Source organism: Brienomyrus brachyistius, chromosome 1, assembly GCF_023856365.1.
Source record: "Brienomyrus brachyistius isolate T26 chromosome 1, BBRACH_0.4, whole genome shotgun sequence".
NCBI classification, from domain to species: Eukaryota; Metazoa; Chordata; class Actinopteri; order Osteoglossiformes; family Mormyridae; genus Brienomyrus; species Brienomyrus brachyistius.
Genome location: NC_064533.1, coordinates 12,765,046 through 12,788,138, shown reverse-complemented (window position 1 = coordinate 12,788,138; position 23,093 = coordinate 12,765,046). Strand labels below are relative to the sequence as shown.

At 42.4% G+C, this 23,093-nt stretch overlaps 1 protein-coding gene across 1 annotated transcript in view; it reads left to right on the top strand.

The window, feature by feature from the left end:
* Positions 1-3,709: 3,709 nt before the first annotated feature.
* LOC125742100 (protein O-mannosyl-transferase TMTC2-like) overlaps positions 3,710-23,093 on the top strand; it is a 56,804-nt gene continuing 37,420 nt past the window's right edge. Inside the window, exon 1 of the mRNA XM_049013771.1 lies at positions 3,710-4,064. Coding sequence (XP_048869728.1) covers positions 3,982-4,064 — 83 coding nt within the window. The 5' untranslated portion in view covers positions 3,710-3,981. The remainder of the gene's footprint in view (positions 4,065-23,093) is intronic.

Below are 23,093 nucleotides of genomic sequence, written 5' to 3'. Positions count from 1 at the left end.
CCAAAGAGAAAGCGCAGTAGGTCTGACCTTTGAAGAGGATGTCCCTCTCACTGAAGTGTATGCACTGTTGGTTGGAAACCCGGAAGCTCATGAACTGTTCAGCGTATACCCTGGAGCTATGGTGGCCAGATGTTCTCACTGAAATAGCTCTAATATTCAGGATTTCAGTTCTGTTTTCAGGATTAAACCAGATTTATATTTGAGGAAGAAGAACGTTTTGCTCTCTATTCAAAATTGTTTTCTTTTATCCCAAGTAAAATGAAATTGGACTAATTTTGGGTATTAATCTGATAATCCTCTTGTGTTTATGAAAAAGGCAAACCGTCTAAGGCAGCTGTGAGAAGGGATGACAATAATTAATATTCAAACACATGGAGTCAACAAAAAGCTGACAAAGGGGTGTATGAAACTGAACACCGGTATGTTGAGACGAAACGCGCAATAAATGGGTGGACAGCACCAGAAGGTAACTGCATACGTGTGCAATTATCCAGTATTTGTTATTCAAATGATTTTCACCGTATGGTATATTATATTTTTTGGTTAAGATGACATTCTTTCTTTGGTTTTAAATGCACAGAATTTAAAATATTGGCTTTTAAATTTCCCACAGTTTCAGACACATTTCCAGGTCTGAACCAAACCAAAAATAATTGGTCAGCAAATCTTTTAAGAATAGTTGTGAATGCCAGACAGTATCTTTATAATTATATAGTATAATTTTGTGATCAACATTTGCTTGATATTCAGGCTTACGGTAATCCCTGCCTCGCTAACTGCAATCAAGCCAGCAAGTCAGGGTCTGGGGGGGATTTTTATTATAAGTAATTAAGTATAGAGGCAAGAAGCATATGAGAAGCTTTAACTTAATGTCAGTAGAGATTTAGTGTCATCATCAAATGTCTTAAATGCACTAAAGGTGCATTTCCATATTATTAAACACAAGAATGCCGCTAATAATCTTTATTAAAGTTAGTGTCGCTAAATGCAAATACATTTTTTAAAAAATAAATGGTGACTGGTGTGTGAATGTGCCCTGTGACGGGTTGGCGCCATCCTGGTCTTTAACTGAATTTTGGTGCCAAGGGATGGATGGATGAATGGCTTATGAAGTATATTATTATCTGTAGTGTCAGTAGGAAACTTGATTAATGACAACATACTGGTGAAGCTGCAAAACCAGTGGTTTGGATAAACAAACTAGATGCCCTTTTTTTATTATTATAGGTAGAATAATCGATTTTGAATAAGGACACATATAGTCACATATTGAGTAGAGCTTCAGTGATAACATCTGCTCCAGCTGCTGGTGTAGAGTGGCTACTGTTACGTTCTGGGGAAAGTCTAAGGGAAGCATATCGCCACCTAGGGGTAAATATGGACAAACACCACTCTTCAACCATGATGTCTGTCCATGGGCTTGAGATGTAAGACAAAACAGACCAGCAACTCAGCAAGTAAATCTAAAGGTAAGCTATGAGCCACGCGGGCCATGTCGAACGCTGACAATGTTCCCCATCAGAATCTGCAGAAAAGCAAATCATAGATTTTCTTCTGGAAGATATAGTGTCTCGCCCTTCCAGCTGAGACACTTTTATAAAAAGGCACATTAAAGCTATTCTGAAACCGTTCAAAGGCTTTTTATGCTTCATTTATTAAAGATGAAAACATGAGTCTGAGGTGAAGAGAAATAAGTAAATGCTAGCATCTAGCCACACAAATATCTGAAGATCACGATCAAATAAATCTGTTTCAGTATATATTCAGTCTAACAAATTTACAACAATATTGTGAGCTTGTGCCTGAATTGGTCTATTGCTTTTTTACCCTATCCCATCCCCTCCCATCCCCTCCCATCTCATCCCATCCCATCCCCTCCTATCCCCTCCCATCTCATCCCATCCCATCTCATCCCATCCCATCCCCTTCCATCCCATCCCATCCCCTTCCATCCCATCCCATCCCATCCCCTTCCATCCCATCCCATCCCATCCCATACCATACCATCCCCTCCTATCCCCTCCCATCTCATCCCATCCCATCCCCTTCCATCCCATCCCATCCCATCCCATCCCATACCATACCATCCCATCCCCTCCTATCCCATACCATCCCATCCCATCCCATCACATCCCCTCCCCTCCCATCCCATCGTATCCCATCCAGTAATTGAAGTCACACATGTTTCCCTGGACAGAGCTGATCATTTAAAATAGAAAGTATCAGCTACAAATAAATGTGGGAATAAATTCAAGCGTAAATATTATTCTCTCCCTTCACTCTCCATGACGCTTATCCTGCAAGGGTGATCAGCAGGTGTTTGCTGGATGCATACTTAAGGGAAAAACTTTGGACAGGACACTTGTTTATCAAGAGGTACAAATTCACAAATGTATAGTTCAAATAAACAACACGTCACAGAAAACCAAGAAAGTTGCAACATGAAAAAGAACATGCAGGCCCCATGTCTACAGTATTCAATACTCCCCGCAGTTTAACAATGTTCAAGATTCCATAAAGGCATGTTTCCTAATGAACTTTCTGGTGTAAATTTAATGAAATGGTTTGCTCAGCTCCTGGATGTGTTTCTGTCGTCTGTGGGCCCTCTGCTGGATGGAGTTAAAGTCAGTCACTGTAGCTGCCGTCTGCAAGCACAGACGGGATTTAAAATCTTAGGAAATCTTGGGCAAACAGTCGCGATGCTTTTAATTACCAGATAACATGCTTAACCTTCACTGAAAATAATGAGACATTAGTCATACCAGAACGGGAGTAAAATCCAAACCCTAAAGACCTCTCTCACAATGCATGTTATAGATATCTGTAGGAAAGAGTACCATTACTAACACAAAACACACACACACACACACACACACACACACACACACACACACACACACATATATATATATATATATATATATATATATATATATATATATATATATATATATATATATATATAATTCATTCAAATGGCATTCAAAGTATAATGTTTTGGCAAATTCAGTTAAAGACCAGCCTTATAAATCACGATAATATCATTTTATTTCCATGTACTTGGTGGAGATATTTTATTAAAGCACAAATGTATAGTCTTCCCCAAAATATAGACATCTCTTTTAAGGAAGTCTTTTAGATTTGTATATTTCCGAGTTTTTCTTTATAAGCGTTTTGTAACATGCCGGAGATAAACCGGACAGACAGAGGTGCTGTTAAACAGCAAGTCAAGATTTGGGTAAAATATCTGGGTATAAAAATTACTAAAGGGCACAGACACCGATTTCATAGCCACACTTTATGCAAGCAGTAGCCTAGATTTTAGGAAGAGCATTTGATTACAGTGCGGGATAAGTGACTCAATCATGTTGCAATAAGATAAAAATAAAGCCAGCGGGGAAAACATGGCCAACATCAAGGTTTTTACCTATCTAAATATTTAAATATCAAATATCACGATAGTGTCACGTTTCTAGAGAAATTGTACTTCTCTTCACAAGTTTTGATTAAGCCTAATCTTTAAATCCCCGGCGCAACAAATAGCCTACATCGATATAAATTCGACGGTTTTATCAAATAAATAAAAATATAGATTATGCCAAGATAACGTATAGTTGAAGGCACTTCGCAGACGTGCAGCACTAAGCGAACGGGAATGGGAGGGACTAAGCTGCGGTTCCTGAGGGACAGGCAGGCGAGCGAGCTGGGAGCCCTGATCCTCAGCATCGGGCTCCCAAATGCGCCGAGCTGTGCTTCGAATGCGCCATTCAGTCAGAGAAACTCAGACAAGCGCCAACTCAACATGGGTTAGAGGAAGCCCACACAAATCCACCATGGACCATTCTGCCAGGATGGGAGTCGGGATTTTTCTGGACCTTTTTCCACGAACAGAAAAGGGAAGCAGAAATTGAGATCTAAAGTCGGCTGATAATTTTTTCGTCTTTTTAGTTTCTTTTTTCTTTTCTTTTCCTTTTGTGAGAAATGATCGCAGAGTTGATCAGCAGCGCTGTAGCTTTGCTCCTGTATCTCAACACCCTGAGCGCTGATTTCTGCTACGATGACAGGTAGATCATTCCTAATCTAACCTGTTTATTGAAGAAACATGCGTGCAGTGCGTGTGCGTCTCTCTGCCCTGTAAACTCTACACATAAAGTAACTGCTTATTTTTGCACGATCGTCTTTATGTGTGTGTGTGCAGGTAGTATGTCTCGAGCTTTCCTCCTGGGATCCCGAATTTCATTCACGTTTAAAGACATGAATTGGTGACCATAAATTGTTCTCTTTCTCTATTCACAGTGATGTGTGTATTACTCTGTCAGTAAACAGCGGCGGTTTGTTCCGGTAATGCCATGCCTTGCCACTGAAAGCCCTAGTTAGAAGCAGTTACTGGAAAATAATGGATGGATTTGGAAATATTTATTAAAGGCACTAGTAAAATGTGATTTTAAGATTCATCATATTCACAGTGGTAGTAAATAAGCGAAAGATATATAAATATATAAAATATAAATATATAAAAGACCGCATGTAAAACGCGTCCATTATGAAACATCCGTTGCATTGTCACCGTCGTTGTTTTATTCCGTGAATGTTGCTGCATTACTTGGCGTGTACAGAAATTACTTATTTATATTAAAAAAAAGTTAATGAGAGGAGGCAGGTTGGCAGATTCTGATGCATTTCGTTTGTAGGGCTCAGCAAAAACGAATGGCAGGACATTAACCTGGCGTAAAATGCACTGTCATGGCTCGAATTAAACTGCTTCTGCCACAACAAACCGAACTTAATCACAAGCGATTATTTTAGCTACATAATACCACACACCATGCATCTTCCACATCTCAAGTACATGAGTACATCATGAGTACAAATTACCCTAAAACCATACTAAAACTCAAAATCTAGTCTGGCAACTTAAAACTGTAATACGCGAAAGACTTGCTGTTTTCAGAAAAGTGCACGATGTTTGAATGACGCTAGTTAAACGGCTATAGAAGGTATAATAGTGAATTCAGCGTAGTTCTTTGTCAGTTCACGGGGTATTAATTACAGGGTATTGAGCCTATTTCGCACAACGCCACTTATGTTTTATCTTATAAGCAGCTCAGAGATGGATGGATGAAAGGATATTTTATATAAGTGTCAGAGATTTTCTGTTTTCTCCTACTCGCAACAAGTTGTACGAAGGCATTTTGACTTGATGGCGATGAAGTGTGCACGTGTGTGCGCGCGTGCGTATGCAAAGGGGTGTCATTTTTAATTTATATTTATCATGCAAATTAATTGGTGCAAAGTGCTGTCAAACTACAGCCTTTCCAAAACTAAGTAGAGAACTAGTAACTTGAGATGTCTGCCACAGGCCACATGGGAAAAAGTGTTCCACAGTTTATTCTTATATTATTCAATGTTTGTGTGTTGCACTGGAGTCCATAGGAGTTTGTAAACTGTGTACACAGTGTGAGACACCAGCTGCTTTGCATCCACTCATTTTCTTGTCATCTCATCTAGAAAGTTCCTGCAGGGGGGTTTGCTCAGAAATAATAGCTGCCTCTGAGTGTAATAGAAGTGTCTAAAACTGCCTTTTGTTTTGGTCTGGCTCAGGCCTACATATGTGGTGCCACATGGTACGAATATGCAAACCTGCGTCTGTACATGAGTAAACATGTAATGAAACGTATGGAGTATATATTATGTTTCAGTCCGGGGGGGTCAGTTTCAATATATTAAATAAAATACATATGGAACCAAGTATCACAGTATTACATGCATTTTATCAAGAGAGCCTGTAGAGGTAACAAAACAGTCCAGTGTAATAACTGCATGGGCAGGAATTATATAACATGTCAGCATTTTTGATGTATTTTGTAGCTATTAAATGGCAAAATCAACATTCAACATTGTTTTCCAATAGATCGGTACAGTAGTAGGACTGGTTAATAGTGAAATCAGTCCTGCATTTCTGCTTTATAATGATGAAAGTATGAAATTATTTACAATTAAATTTGGATATTTCAATGGAGCTACAACCCTGATGGGGGTTAGTGGCTGGAAAGTGGATGGATATTTCATTAGTTTAACATCACAAGTATACTTTTGTGAACAAAATTTGCGGAGCTTATTACGTTGGAGGTTAGAACTTAACTGGGTGACAATTCCATCCATCCAGAATGTGGAGAAGAGGCATGGGTAGTAGGAATTGTCCTCAGAGATCTTGATTTGAGCATTCTAGAAGTACTATAGATTAAGAGTAAATTACGAGGATAAGGTAACTGTCACCAGTAGCTTTTAGTGTAAGGCCACTGATGGGGCTGTGGATATACAGAAATACATATATATGCAGTAAAAAATTTGCTGGTCATATCACTCTGAGACAATTGCGCTTGAAGAGGAGCCTGAGCCAAATTCCCTGCAGAAAAGTATTGTACCAGGAAATTAATTACTTATCTCTACTGGTCTTTCATTATAGAAAAAGGCCAGATATATCTACAACAAAAAACGTGAGTCGTGTTCCACAGTAAGTCATCTCCACTGCTCAGTAATCCCACCTTCTGACCTATGAAAGGGCTTGCAGAGGCTATCAGAGGCTTAATTGCTGGCTCCTTCCGTAAATGTTTTCAAATAACTTTAAATAATTTGTCAGCTTGGTCCAGTACACACAGGTGCAAAATCTTGGGCTTCAGGTTTCAGCTGTTTAAAAAATTGCTAGAGCCCCATTACTAGTGAAAATATGGAATCTCTTCCTTTTAAAGAAAAAATGGGAAGGAATCCAAGCTGATGTTTACATTTTGGGTTAATCTCGCGAGTCATGATTTAAAAATATATATGTATTTTGTTATTTTTATGCTGAAAAATGGGGACAGACAGGTCACTGGTTTGAATCCCATGAATGCCAGCAGGGATCCTACTCTGTTGGAACCTTGAGCAAGACCCTTAACCTGCAGTTTCTTTGTCAGGGGTATGATGTCAATCTACACCCAGCCCTAGACTAGTGTGGTACTGAGGTGTCACCAGCCACCTGCCACACGGCTGCACTCAGGTTCTCATCGCTGTGGCCAGTCGTTGTGTGGTGGGTGTGGCAACACGCTGCAATTGGTGCATGCTCCCTACCTCCGAACATACATCTCTACAGAACCTGGATAAGTGACATCATATGTCCTGTTTGACTTTATCAGCCTGAGGTTAATATGATCTTTGAGGTTATCGAATTGGTCATTTCCTGTCCTGTCTGACATTCCTACCAATATATTCCACATATCTTCAGTATTTCTCACTTTCAGGTTTGGATACAGAAACTTTGGCTTTTCTTATATCCTTTATATCCCCCTTGGCAGGTTGATGCAAGCTGATTAGGAAGAAAATTCAAGGGCAGCGTTACAAATGTCAGGCTGTTATACCACCATTCTAGTCCTTCTGGAGTCAGAAAAGCGAACTGGGTTCAGTGAAGCGTCTAAGGATGCTTCTGCCTTGTGGTGGAAATATGTTTTACAAGACTGTGCAAGTCGACCGGGCTGCGTCTGCACAAACGTCTGGGAACGTCTCAGAAACACCCCCCTCCCAAATCACAAGACATTAACAACCTTTCTAAATGCTAAATGCTTTCGAGAAGATTGGTCACTAAAATGCAGCCATCAGCATTAAATTGCAATTTTCTCATAACACAACAATCCAGGAGTTCTGCTCCCCCATAACGGAAATACACTCATGAATTAAACTGCGATGAACGATGCAGGAATCATTTCCAGGCTACCTGTCCTGTTGAGGTAGAATATTGGAACTACACATGCACTTAGTTCAGGAGCAGCTCTCCTGTTATTAATGTTATTAATTTCATTTGAAGGGGGGACTTCGAGGGTATCCGCAGATATCACTGACATTCAAATGTTCTTAAAAGTCTCCCTTTGCTAGAAAACGGCACCAAGCAGAATCCACTTGTCTCTGGGCCAATTGCCCGACGCATTATGATTGGCAGATTCACTGACCAAACGTGTGTGGATTCCTGTGAGGTTCCGTCATGTTCTACAACATGTTTCGAGGATTCCTGCCTCTGTTTTTGGACAGAGGACATGGGACTTATGAGCTCTTCATAGGCCATTAACTTAATGCCTTTCTGCAGATACTACAAAATACTACAAGTGCTGCAGCATGACTTAGTCGCATAATAGACATGTCAAATCACGTCAAATTGGTTGTCAGCTACAGACAATATAAACTCTGTTCTGTCCTGCGGCACAATGGTAGTGCAACAGGTCAGTGTCCATTGAAACAATAATGGTAACAATAACTATTTTCCCAAGCACAACAAATCACAGATCCACGACGGATCACAGTCGTGGGTCCTTTATGGAAAGCAGACGTCGGGATACGCTGCCCATTTGGCTCAGAATCATTTGCAGCTGAACACATTAATTGTAGCATAACAAAGGCCTGCTGTATGTTATAAACAGATATTATAGCGAGGCAGTGGAACTCATTAAGCTGTAGTGTGCTCCACTGTAGCTGTATAATAAGCAGCTGGGGCAGTGGAGATTATAAAGTTGCCACAGGACTACGGCCATCCTCTCAAGGTCTTTAGTGGGAGGTGCCACAGATAACAGGAATCATTATGCCTGTGATCCCTCAGCACCTGTGAAGAAGAAAATTAGCTTGACTGTAGCACGGGGGGGTCGCAGCTCCTGCTGGAACAGGCTTGGAAGCAGCTGCCCCCCAGCTTTAGAAGGTTGACCTCCATGACCGGTATCCTCCCAGTCCCCTATTCTGAATATATTTGGCAGCTTTTGTAATAATAGATGGATCCATTTCATGACTATTAAGCAAATAATAAAATGATGTGACTGAGTCGTATTTCATCATATTTTATTAAAACCAAAACAGTTATACTTTCATTGTAACTGCTGTAAAATTAGTGAGTTTTATTAATAATATTAACAGGGACAACTGTTGTTAAACTCTACTAATGTGCAAGCCAAGGATTATGAAATGCTGTTATCTGGCCCTAACCAACCTTGGTTCCTGTGGTTTAAAGACGAAAGTCTAAGGCCTGAGAAAATGCATCAAATATGTCACATCCGGCGTCTCTAGCCTTTAAACGGGATTGATGTTGCCTCACGCCGGATCAGTGGAGAGGCTGGGAGGTTTTTCACCACAGGAGCTTTCGATTGCAGCAATCAGTGGAAATCAGGGGAAAATCAATAGTCCTGGTCTACTGGAGGAAAAAAAAAAAGTAAAAATTCCCAGAAATATGACTTGAGGCTTCTGATGTGCTGAGAGATCTGGGTGAAAGGGACTGGCGATGGAGAGCTTGCTCAATGCTCACCGTCCCATGAAGGGTCCTTTTGTGTGTGGCTGGCTGCTGTTTAGCCCCGGCGAATCGAGAAGCTCGCAGCCGTAGGAACCGCTGAAGCGGCACTGAGGGAGACGAACAACTGGCTGTACGTGTTTGATGGATTTACCGCCCTGTGGCGAAAAGCATAAGATTATCCATGCCTGGTGTAGAAAGGGGGAGTCATCGGGGCGTGAAATCATCCCCTTCATCTTTTTGCCCCCTGCCTAATTAAATCTTACAGGTTATTTCTCCAAATCCACCCTCTCATGCATGTTTTTATTTAACATTTAGTCACCTCGCATATCAGTGATGGATGACTGGATGATCCCAGGCACGTATCCAGTTTGGGCGCCTCTAACACTCAGCTATGATAGCTGTGCTTGCACGACACACACTTTTTCAGCACTGAGCTTATGTTTCTGAAGTACTGAGGCAACTGATATTGTCTGCTTGATATTATTGGCACACAGTCCAGTTTTCAGATGATGTTGCAGAAGACGGCCTTCGGTCAAGGTTTCGTGAAAAATCACATCCGGACACTAAACGGCAGTTTGTGATATTTAAATTTCCTTTCGGTGTGCTGGTAATGGTACGCTGGGTGAAATTAGAATTTCTAATGGTCGCTTGTGGATGCGATCCAATGTCCAGTCCCACTTCTGGATCCTTTCCAAAAAATAGGATTAACTAGCCCATGGCAAGGATAAGCAAGCAACCTGGACAAAACCGGCCCTTTTGCCAAAATGTGACACGTGTACCACAGGCTACTATAAAGCCCATTCACTTCTTTGTTCCCCAAGCACTGGGGTATTTTCATTACATGAGAGTGCAGCATCCAGCCATTAATGATCTTGTCCTCCCTGTGGATGACCGAGTGTGATTTCAGAGTGATGCTTCACATCTGCTCAGAAGGTTCAGCAGAGGTGTGATACTGTAGGTCTAGTGTTTTCGTCTAAATACAGTCATAACAATTGTAAGTGCAGTTTTTATTATACTTGCTTGATAGGAATAAAAGGAAATGTTGCCTGGACATTTATGAAAAATGCAGACAGAGACAGAAATTATGTATGTATGTATTAAGTATGAGAAAATGCATTGTATTTTCTTTTTGTGAAATGTCCGTAACTCTTCCAGAATATGACACCGGTGGTAATCCTATTTCGAAAATCCGAACAGCAGCTCATACAATGTTTAGAGGTTCTGGCTGAAAAAGAATTTGCTTACTGTCACGGGTCGTGGGCAGCGATCGCGAGCAGAGCGGCGATCGTGCGGATAAGGAGTGGAAGGAGCAGGCAGGCAAGCGGGATACGGGGAAAACGGGGTTTTAATAAAGGAACGGGGAGCAGGAGACATGGAATGCCAACTAACATCAATGACAGACACGGGTTAGTACAAATCAGGAACTTAAATACATGAAACAAGGCAGCAGGAAACAAGACACGACTGGGCACGATCAGGAAATCACACGTGGGTAATTAGGGGGCGTGGCACACACGAGGAGCGGACGGAGCGGGCGTCACACTTACAATAACCTTCTCTATCTCACGCACTAACACACACAAACACGTTTGTATGCATTTCTTTGCGGGGACCATCCATCCACTTCTATGAGACAAACCCTAATCCCAATAATGGCAACCTTAACGCCTATCTACTGTAGCCCTAACCATAATCACAGGTCACCAGCTAAAATACAAGACTTTTAGCGATTTTTTTCTTTTATTGCAGTCACAGATTATTATTCAATTAAGGGTCCCATTGTGGAACTAGAAAAATATCCCCACAAGGTAAAAATAACAGGGTTTTTATCACATTGTGGGGATATTTGGTCACCAAATATAGGATATACATCTTAAGATGTATAATATATACATGACCACACATACACGCACACAGTCGGGTAAACATATCATTATCACTAGATTTACCGAGTTTTTATTCTCTGCTGAGAGTCCCAAGGTGTTTGTCACCCCTGCTGTGATTTTCGCAGGTCTTCAGCCCCATCCTCCTCCTGCTTTTGTTGTGCAAACACACCCATTACCTGTGAGGCCTGGCGCATTTGCATTTTTTACTCAGAGTAGCTCAAATCCAAGGCAGGCTAAACCTCTGTGTGTGACATGGAAACCTTCACAAAAGTCTGCCATATCTATACCAAATATCCCACATGCTGACTGACCTGCAAATATGAAAGACGCACATTCACAAAATATATGGAAACACAAGTCTGTGTTATTTATAAAACAAATTGAGTGAAAATAGAATGAAAAGTTGCTAATAGAATGAAATGAATAAAATGAAAACATGCTAACACTTCAGTCTCCAATGCATGTTTGTATATAAATGTCATAAGCTGAGTGAAGTCATGGTCCATGGTTTTTGACATGCTCATACACATACAGAATAAAATGTCATTTCATTTTCATTGGCCATCACTGAATTATAACACCAAAAGTGAATTTTGTTTTTGTGTGATCTCTCCAGCTTTGCATGTTTGGCTGTTCATGTAAAAATTGATGTATCCGTGCCTCAGTTCCAGGTTCATCTCTTCGTCATCTTTCTGCCTTTTGTCTCAGTGGTTACTGTCCCACACAGTCTGTCTATCTTTCAAAGTCTGTGTTTGCAGCGTTTGAAAACCCAGTGACCATCATCCCTGTATTTGGCAATGGAGTTCCTTGGCTAGAAGAATCGGAAACAATCTTCTTTTTCCTTTCCACCCTGTAGATGCTTTGTACAGAACGTAGGCATTCACCGCCACCAAGTCCAGCATGTTGTAAAACACAGCTACTGGCCACTTGCTTGTTGCTGCTCGTTACTGAATACATGCGCGCCATTCTAAACACTGACGTGGAGAATTCCTCTCCCTGTGCAGTGTCCCTTTGCCAATGGAGGAAGTTCATGGCAAACGTTATTCACCATGCCCAGTAAAGTGAAGCAGTCTGTGTGACAGTGGACAGTGAGGTGAAGAAATTGTCCATTGTGACATTTCTCCCGTCATCCAGAAATGACTCCATCAGACTCATGACCACGTTCTCTGCCAGCCTTCACCAAGAACTGTGCTGAAAGTTTCACTCCAGGAGAACACATGAACATAGATGTACAGCTGTTCTCGACCAAGGTTCATTGTTTCATGCAGTATATTTACATTTACATTTACAGGATTTGGCAGACGCCCTTAGCCAGAGCGACTTACATAAGTGCTTTGAGACTCTGCAATGAATTTCCGATGCTAGCTCAATAAGGACCCCAGCTACGAATACTATCTCTGAGAATGCCATTGAGTAGTGCAGAATTTTTATTTTATTTTATTTTTTTTAAAACACACACCAGAAAAAGAGTCGAGTAAGAATATAGAAGTTCTACGTCAGGTATTTCTGAAAAAGAAAAGTTTTGAGTCGTCGCTTGAAGACATTCAAGGATTCAGCTGTTCGGACATCTAGGGGGAGTTCATTCCATCAATTAGGTGCCAGGACAGAGAAGAGCCGAGATGCGTGTCTTCCTTGTGCCTTGAGGGGAGGTGGGACCAGTCGAGCAGTGCTGGAGGATCGGAGAGATCGTGGTGCAGAGCGGGGTGTGATGAGGTCCTTTAGGTAGGATGGTGCCAGAGAATTTTTGGCTTTGTATGCGAGCATCGGTGTTTAGAATCTGATGCGTGCAGCTACAGGAAGCCAGTGGAGGGAGCGCAGCAAAGGAGTGGTGTGGGAGAACTTGGGAAGGATGAAAACAAGACGAGCAGCTGCATTCTGAATCAGTTGGAGGGGACGGATGGCGCTCAGTGGTAAACCCGCTAGAAGCGAGTTGCAGTAGTCAAGGCGTGAGATGACGAGGGACTGGACGAGTATCTGGGTAGCCTGGGTGGAAAGAAATGGACGTATCCTCCTGATGTTAAAGAGGAGAAACCGACAAGAGCGAGAAAGACTGGTGATATGTGAGGAAAATGACAACCGATCATCTATGGTAACTCCAAGGTTTCTAGCAGAAACCGAAGGACGGATCAGGGAGTTGTCAAAGGAGATCGCAAGGTCCTGGAGGGGGGATGAGTCAGCCGGGATGTAAAGCAACTCAGTTTTACTAGTTTTGAGTTTTAGCTGGTGAGTGGTCATCCAAGATGAGATGTCTGCCAAGCATGTAGAGATCTTAGTGGAGACATGAGTGTCTGAGGGAGGGAAGGAGAGGATGAGTTGTGTCATCGGCATAGCAGTGGTAGGAGAAGCCATGTGAGGATATAACTTCGCCAAGAGATTTAGTGTAGAGGGAGAATAGGAGAGGGCCAAGAACCGAGCCCTGAGGGACACCGGTGGAAAGACAACGTGGAGTAGATGTGGATCCATTCCATGTCACTTGGTATATCGCATCCAAGCCGGACAAATTTGGGATCAAGTTCTGGATGGCCACGGATTTGGAGACCAAATACGTCTGCAACGTGTCCCCTAACTTGGGAAAGGACCCCAGTCACCAGAAAAGGGAGAGGCTGGCAGAGAACATGGTCATGAGTCTGATGGAGCCATTTCTGGATGACGGAAGAAATGTCACAACGGACAATTTCTTCACCTCACTGGCACTGTCACACAGACTGCTTCAGCGCAAAACAACACTACTGAGCACAGGGAATAAAGTTTGGTATGAACTTCCTCCAATTTCAAAGGACACTGCACAGCAAGAGGAATTCTCCGCGTCAGTGCTTAGAAGTGGCAGTGTCTCCTTGACAATTTATGCACCTAAAAAAACAAGATTGTGTGTGTTCTGAGTTCCTTGGACCAAGATGTGGCGATCTGTGAAGGCAGAAAGAGGAAACCCAACACAATAACAGACTATAACCACATGAAGGTATGTGAATGTGTGTATAATTTTACATCAGTGCTACAATGTTTTCTGATATGTACTATACAGGCCTATATAGAAAGAAGGTAGAAAAAAAGCAAATACACTCATGACTCTCTCTCTCTCTGCTGTTATAGTGTGGTGTAAATGTGTTGGACCAAATGGCGCGCATGTATTCCGTAAGAGCAGCAACATGCAGGTGGCCAGTAGCTGTATTTTACAACATGCTGGACCTGGTGGTGGCAAATTCCTACGTTCTGTACAAGGCATGTACAGGGTGGGAAGGCAAAAGAAGATTATTTTTGAGTCATCTAGCCAAGGAACTCCATTGCCAATTTATGCCACAAAAGGCTATGGGGACAGAGGAAGGCTGCTGCTGTGCCAGGACTTGTATGGACAACTCAGTGTCAGGTACAGGAGAACTGCAACAGAAACCGCAGCAGGTTTACCAGTGCAAAGTGTTACAAATTCACTTGCGCCAAATGCAGGGTCTGGGTCTGCAAACACTGCAAAGTTTGAAACACTCAATTTTTTTTATAAATAAAACAGACTTGTGCTTCCATATATTTTGTGAATGTGTGTCTTTCATATTTGCAGGTCAGTCAGCATGTGGGATATTTGGTATAGATATGGCAGACTTTTGTGAAGGTTTCCATGTCACACACAGAGGTTTAGCCTGCCTTGGATTTTAGCTGCTCTGAGTAAAAAAATGCAAATGTGCCAGGCCTCACAGGTAATGGGTGTGTTTGCACAACAAAAGCAGGAGGACAATGGCCCAAGAAACTCTCAGCAGGGATGCTAGTAGGTGTTAGGCCCAGGGAATTTACGCAAATTTGCGTAGATTTGGCAGTTCTAGTGTTATGGGGACCGCTCATTCATTTCTATGGGAAAAATGCTAACGCTAACTATGACAACCTTAACCCCCACCCTGCCCTAACTATAACCATAAGTAACTAAGCAAAATACAAGAATTTTTGCATTTTTACTCTTTTCATTGCAGTTACAGATTTTTATTAAATTGAGTTTTCCCTTATGGGGACCAGGAAAGGGACAAAATAGGTATTCATCACATTGTGAGGACATTGTGTCCCCGTATGGTAAGGTATATCCACTCACACACACACACACAATAACATACACATGGCCACACACAAATTCACGTGTTAGAATGGCTCTTACTGTCTGAGACTGAGTCTGACTTGTGTCTGAGCCTGCTACCTAATTTCTTGACATCATTGGCTATAAATTTCTTTTTGGATGTCCTACTGGCAGAACTGAGCCCATAAAACTTGCTGTGCTTTTGGTAGGAGAAAATGTCACTATCAAATGAGGTAGTTCTCAGGAAAACACCAGAGAGGTATTCTACGATATTCTTTCAGTTTTCCATCATGGGTTACAGTAATGTGGTGTGTATGGGACATGGGAACTGAGGGGCTTTTAAATTGAAAGGGGGTTAATGGATGGTTACTGCCGTGTTTTCCTTAGTGTGAGTGTTTGACATGGATCAAAAAGTCCTTTTCATTAACCCAGGGACTCTAACAAGGCGCCTGTCATGAGGAAGGAGTCTTCTGTGCTTGTGAGTCAGGCATCTGCTTCAGAATTTCTGCCTCGCCGATGAGGAGTGGCTGTCACTCTGAGTGAGCGATGGCTTCAGACCCCAGCAGCTGCTTTACGGGGGGGGGGGGGGGGGGGGGGTGTTTCCAGATCAGATGAGGTTCCTCTCTCTTCGCAAGGACATAATTGGCAGTTTTTGTGGATTCTTTCTGACTTGGCAAATTATAGAGTCTGTCGAGCAGCGACCTTCGTCAGGGAAGCGGGCTGTCGGTATCACTGACATAAGAACGACTGTCCATCGTGAAAGTGCCCTTTGTATGACACTGCGGAGTTTACTAATGTCATGGAGTGATGTGAATACAAATGCGAATGTGAACCATGGCACTCTTACCGTTTCTCAAAGGAAGATGAAACCGTTTGTCCTGAAAAGGCCATTATACAGAGCCGTCTTTCAAGGAAATCTCCATGAAACTCGGTTCGGGTATTTGCACAGATGCCCTGATTCGATCCAATTCCGATTCACAAGCTAACGATTTGATTCAGTCGGATTCAGCTAGATTATGATTCGACATCAATCCGATACGAACGCGATATGAAATATTATATAGCAGCTGTACGTGTTTGGAGAGATGTGTAAAAAGCTCGAAATGAAACACAAATTTACAAATGCAGAGTCACTGGAAACAAAATGTGAAAACCAGTGAAAAAGGCCAAAGGCATATATATCTAGATCTTAATATTTGAGGAACAAACACCACCTGTCTCTTTCAAAGCATAAAAAATAATTTCTGACTGAAAATAATAGCTGAAAATACAAATGGCTTTGTAAGTCTCACATGCCATGTGTCAGAAGGACTTCAACTTAGGCATTCGCCAAAATATAAATTACTCTCCTTTTATTTGAGGATCATACAGAGCTGAGAATCGGCCCTGACCTCACAATTCGATTCACAAGTGCCCAGTTGGATTCCATTTCATTCAGTCTGCGTTTAATACACATTCACTAATGCACGATCAAACCAGATCTGTTGCTATCAAGAACTACAAACAACAGGCTTAGCACCCTAATAAAAACCTGGGAATGTATGAATCTTTTTCATGAATATAATATAGTTCTCATTAATTGTAAAGTAAATGTTTAGTTATTAGCTATCAAGTCGTTTTTAGCAGTGTAATAATCCTATGTGATCCAGTTTCAGAGACAAAAGATCTGGTTGTTCAATTTGGTTTATAAGATACTATTAAAATGGTTTACTTACGTCTTCTTGACAGGACCCAGGAGAGGTAACTTGATTCTGATCTGCACCAGTGGTGAACCATGCACACTGAGGTCCCTCTGGCCATCATATCCATCCATCCATCCTTTCCTACTCCAACCGTTTATTCAATACAGGCCGTGCAGTGAGCTTATTCCAGGGCACTAGGAGAGCTGTCCATTGGCCTGCCATGTACCTCTGACTCACTTTATTAAGAGGGACAAGCTGCTATAGAAACCACCAGGGCACAGAACAATTGTGCATTTTCAATAGACGTTGCTGTTCCCTCACATCTGGACTTGAGCTGCCCCTGCGGCTGAGATATAAAGCCACACACAGATGAGGTTATTCCGGATTCTGGGCACTGCTTCCTCCCGTGATGAGTTTCTCATTCAAGGCCCTGGACACACCTTCGGTGACGGTTATGCTTCAGAGTGGTCAGAGCATAAATGTGGTTTTCGTTTCTGATAAATCACCATTGGAATGGCGTAGTGTTCTTAAGGCATTGTTCTGCTGAGGATTATTTTTTTACAGAAATAAATGCAATTAGACAGGAAAGTTAGTAAGTTCAATTCTAATACCTACCACTGTACATAAGGTATGGTTGAACTGCTTGTGTTTAGCTAATGTCTGGTAACAGAGAGGTTTACCTTCCTCAACCCCCCCCCCCCCCCCCCCCCCCCCCACCATCGGATGTGGGTGGAGCTTGAGTTAAGCAAGGCATTAGGGATAGGAGGATGAAAGTTAAAGCTGTTTCTCGGGACCTAGTTTTAAAAAATAGATGCTAGAACTCGGTTGTCTATTGTTATTTCACTATGTATTAAGAAAAATGAAACAAAATGCTGCGAAATGCATTAAGAAGAGCATGTGAATCTCTTTTACATGGCAGTATCAATATGTACTTCAGCGCTTTGACAAGTAATGAAGGAATGATTTATATACACCTCATCTTACATATTTCATAAACATTGTGTGGGAAGCCAGTCTTATTACTTCATCTTCATTATTACATCTATCTTCCAAATCCATGCCAATGCGGGGTGGGGGGGCTGAGGCCTGTCCAAGGCAGGACAGGGCAGGGCGTCGGTCGGGGGATGCCCTGAATGGAATGCTTGAGGACACACACTCACACACTATCGGTAATGTCCTTGGTCTGCATGAGTAAGTGCCCAGACCAGAGCCACTCAGAATCGGCATATCAAGTATTCCTCTCACAAACACACGCACAGCAAAGGCCAGCATTTTAACCCCCAATGCTGGGGGTTGGAGACGACATTCTTAGTGATTCTTGCATATCACCATAAATTTTCACATAAATGTATTTGTCACCCTCTCAATCCGTGCTAATAATTTATCTTTAGACTTGGATGGGCATAAACATCCCAGATGAAAAATGGTATTATATTTATTGCCCATGTAGAGAGCTGATTCAGGGATACCCAATACTATTTCTCCCCGCAGATATATACTTTTAAATAAAACAATAAAAACGGCTGGATAGAATAACAGCTCTGTCGAAATGCACATTCGGTGTAATTGTCCAAACTTTATACCCCACTAATCTTCCTGCAACTGCCACAAAATAAAATTCATTCTTAAATATCGCTAGTTCATGTCATTTACACCTCTTTAATCAGGCACTTGGGCTGATTATCATTTGAGTGGGACTGACCTCAGAGAATGGGCTGCAGTCTGGCTGCCTCACGTCAGAAATGACACGCTCTCCTTCAACTGCTCTTAATATAAAATTATCTGAGCAGCAAACCCTTATTCCTACGGTACCAGGCGCTGGACTATATTCTGGGCCTGGATGAAGGATCTTAGCCGGTTTAATGACCTGGAATAATAGGGGACTCAAACTGTTGTTGATATTGTGTAACAATAAGAAATGTGTTTTGTAATTCACCTATAATGCATGTCTTTTTATTGTACCAGCAATGCACATGCAGTCTTTGATTACTCTGTAGAGCGTGGGAGTCAAATTGCATGTTTGCGACAAAATGCATGTGTACTTTATCAGTATGTAATCATGCCAGAGTTTAATGCATACTGACGACCTCATAGGATACTTCAGAATCATGTCTGATATCACATCTGTAATCATACACTAAAATTATAATCAAATTACATGATTGTGACTTGTATTCAGCAATGGGTTGGCATTTTATACAGCGTTATTCCCTGCACTGCACCAGTCATATCCTCTCGTATCCTCGAGATCCCTGTTATCCTCTGTAGCACAAGCAGAGTACAAAATAAATGAATGAATGATATTGTGTATAGTGGCTTCACATGTCCAGGGCTGTACGTCTGAGTATTGAACTGAGTATTGGACTGAGTACTGAACTGAGTACTGACCACCATAATACCTGTGGGCAGTCCTCTGTAGCATTGTGCGGGAACCCAAGAGGATGGACAGCAGATTTCATCATGCATTTTTTTATGGCCTTGTCTTCTTTCATTAATGTCCTGTTGTCTAGGTAATGGCGGCCTTCCCATGCAAACATTATGAACACACCACTTATCGGGTGAAAAATGCTAACAGTTGTGTTAATATTTACTGTATTAACTTTCTGTTGTTCTCAAGTAGCTCTCCGATTTTCACGGGTCTCAGATTTTGAGTAATAGCACGTCTCCCAAGGCCTTTACAGTAACTTCAGACTTCTCTGGCATGGAAATTAAAACAGGCAATTACAGGGCTTGGCATCCAATCACAAAGGAGCCATAAAACCTGCAACAGCATGAATGGGTAGAAAAACCACCAGGGATTTTGCCCATTTGTGCCCAATTTCCTTGTGAAAAAGGCCGATACCCCCCGGAGGGCCTTGTGTAATAAACACTGGCACTGCCGCTCAAAGCAGAACGGGGATGTTCCCTCCCACAGACGGATGGATTTCCCCTCGCTGAGAAGTCCACCCTGGCTAGGGATTAACATCCAGTCACGTTTCATTCCCGCTGCCCTGTTCTCCAGCTTTCCCATTAAGTGCCTGTCCATTACATCTAAGATCGTGACACCTCCTTTTTCTTCTGTGAAGATTGGGAGTGGACATGTCTGACCTCCCCTTTGTGAAAGCTGGGTCCTCATGAGTCAATGTGGACAGGGGTGGTACCGCAGACTCATATAAGATCAAGGTTGAGGTTCTGCTTGAGTTTCAGAGAAAGTTCTGCTTGTTCTTTAATAGCATTTTGACAAACTGATGGTGACAGGATCCCTCTGTTGAGTAGGAGTGGTTTTATTTGCTAAACGACTTATTACTTCGATGGTTCGTAGGTGAATTCAAATAGAAGAACTCACCTACCACATTTTTTTTTTGCAAATTTAGCATAAAATTAGCATTAGAGTGTTAGCGAGAACAATCAAATAAAATTTCACTATTGTCCTTGAATAGTATTATAGATCAGATTGACATGGATGAAGATGAAACACCAGCAAACCACCTTATCTGTAGGATGTTGTACAGCAAGTGCACCTTATTTGTTTGGCTGATATATTCCGGAAGATGAGGGGCGGCATGGTGGTGCAGTGGTTAGCACTGTAAGGGGCGGCATAGTGGTGCAGTGGTTAGCACTGTAAGGGGCGGCATAGTGGTGCAGTGGTTAGCACTGTTGCCTCACACCTCTGGGACCCGGGTTTGAGTCTCCACATGGGTTACATGTGTGTGGAGTTTGCATGTTCTCCCCATGTCATCGTGGGGTTTCCTCCGGGTACTCCGGTTTCCCCCCACCGTCTAAAAACATGATGAGGCTAATTGGAGCTGCTAAATTGCCCATAGGGGTGCGTGTGAGTGAGCCCTGTGATGGGCTGGCCCCCCATCCTAGGTTGTTCCCTGCCTCGTGCCCATTGCTTCTGGGATAGGCTCCGGAACCCTTGCGACCCAGTAGGATAAGCGGTTTGGAAAATGGATGGATGGATGAGAAATTAAGCATTGCAAGTTTTTCTTTAATATTTAACTAATATTTTAAGAAATATCATGATCAAAAATTTATCAGAAAAACTTCTTGTGGATCAGTGTGCTTGGGAGCTTATTGCCCAGAAGCTCCAGATTGCCCTGTCATTTGCGACCTTTTATGCCCTGTAGTTTGCCGGCATCCCGCTCAGGGGGCACCGAACCCTTGCACCCTTCCTCCTTACCCATGATGGGCTCCAGGCCTCCCTGCAATCCTGTCTAGAACACGCAGTCAGAAAATTGATGGATGGGTGTTCCTGGTGCTTTCGAAATTGCAGAAATTCGATCATTTATAATAAATACTCCAAATGTGCTTAATATAGCCATTGTTACGTGGAATCGACGTTACCAATTGCTCATGTCATTTCTTGCTTAAAAGTTTTGACACAAGTATAGCTTCCCATTATACTTATACAAACGAAAAATGCATGAGAGTGCCATACTAACTCTCACATCATGTGCTCTCGGTACCAATTTGGAATAATGCCTCTTGTTTCCTGGCGATGAACCATAATGCCCCTAGCGAGGTGCTGGCTGCTCGGTGGCAGGGCGAGCTGCACGGCATCCAGCGCCGATGCTCCAGGCGAGACCTAACCTGGCTTGGAAACGCCTGACCCATTGTACGCAGTTTAGGGAGCAAGAAACCTTCGGAATTAATATGCGGATGGAGGGGTGTAATATTCCAGTTCTAAGAAACCCTGAGTGTGTCCTTTGGGGTACAGCGGGGGGGGGGGGGGGGCGCAGGACTCGTTACTTGCCAGGTGTTTGTCCCGATCCAGGCACGTAAAGGTTCAGGCAGGGGTGGATTCAATTCTCTGGGGGGGCCTCTGCTGACCCAATGGGGGCTAATAATGTGGTAATCAGCACGAGGGGTGCTGGCGGTAAAATTTGTCGTCCAGGAGGGGGCGTGCTAGTGGTAAAATAATCGAACGGCCAGATTTAATAAGTTTTAATCGCTCCATTTTTTTTCCATAGTGGGGCCCCTGCTTTGCCAGCTGGGCCCCCTGCTTTTCTCTGGGACCCTAGACTTTAGCCTATGAAGGCCTATGCATTAATCCACCCCTGAGCTCAGGTGAGCTTTTCGCTGCAATTACTGCTGTTCTTTGTCTTCTTCACCTGGGCTGTCAAAGCCCACAATATAACAGAGGTAATAGAGGATATTAATGTGTCTCCCCACGTGCAGCAGCCCTCGCTGTACTCTGGCTTCCAGATGTATGTTTGAGTCCAGCCTATTTCAGCTGCTCCCCTCACTGTAAAATCTCACTGCATCTGACACTCATTGATGTTTAAAAACTTTAAGGAACCTCTCTGTCCTCCTTGGAGTGAAGTAGAGTGAGCTAGCACTCATTTAGACAACCTACACAGAGCACTTAATCATAATTAAGCTGTTTAAAAGCTTTAACTCTTAACATATGCAAATGAACCTTACATGTGTTTCGCATGAAATTTATATAAGCTGCTTGTTAGTGCTTAATATGAAGGATCCGTCGTTCTAGTTCTCGGTATCCTGCCAAGCCACTTGTATTAAGCGTAGCTTTAGCCTCCGCTAATCCATTTTCTTTTCTCTTTAGCTTATTCATATTCTTAGAAGCAAAGTGTAGCCTGTCCCTTATCAAGGAGTTGATGATTTCCCCCCCCCCCCCCCCATTTTGTAGTTCCCTGGTATCCACAGTTGATCCAAGTGTTACGCAGCCAACAGAGAATGTGATTCATCAGATTCGAACCGCCTGCTTGTTTGGTCCTTAATTCATCACACACAAGACTTATGTTGTAATAAGAAGAATCAGCAGATATTCAGAGTGGAAGAAATAGCGCTTTAGACCAGACCCTACTATATAATGTAGGATAGTTGGTTGTAGATAAATGAGAGTAGGGCCTATTTGTGCTTGACTAAGAGAAAAAATTAAACAGCTGATTTCAGCATAATTCTAAGAAAACTAATCTTAGCTTTCTCACTCTGTACACTGGGTACTGCAAGTATGAACATATCTGCTGTGATAGTAACCTCACATTTGGTATCTTAAATGGTTGATTAAACGAAGTCTGCAGCACTGAAAACAAACATAGTATGAAAATACTGAAATAAAAACTTTGTTTTTACTGCTGATCACAGATAAAATGTTGAAAACACCTCTGGTCAACGTGTTGCTTTCCTTTTGCCGAGTCATAAACTTCATCTTTTGTGGTTGCTGGGACAGC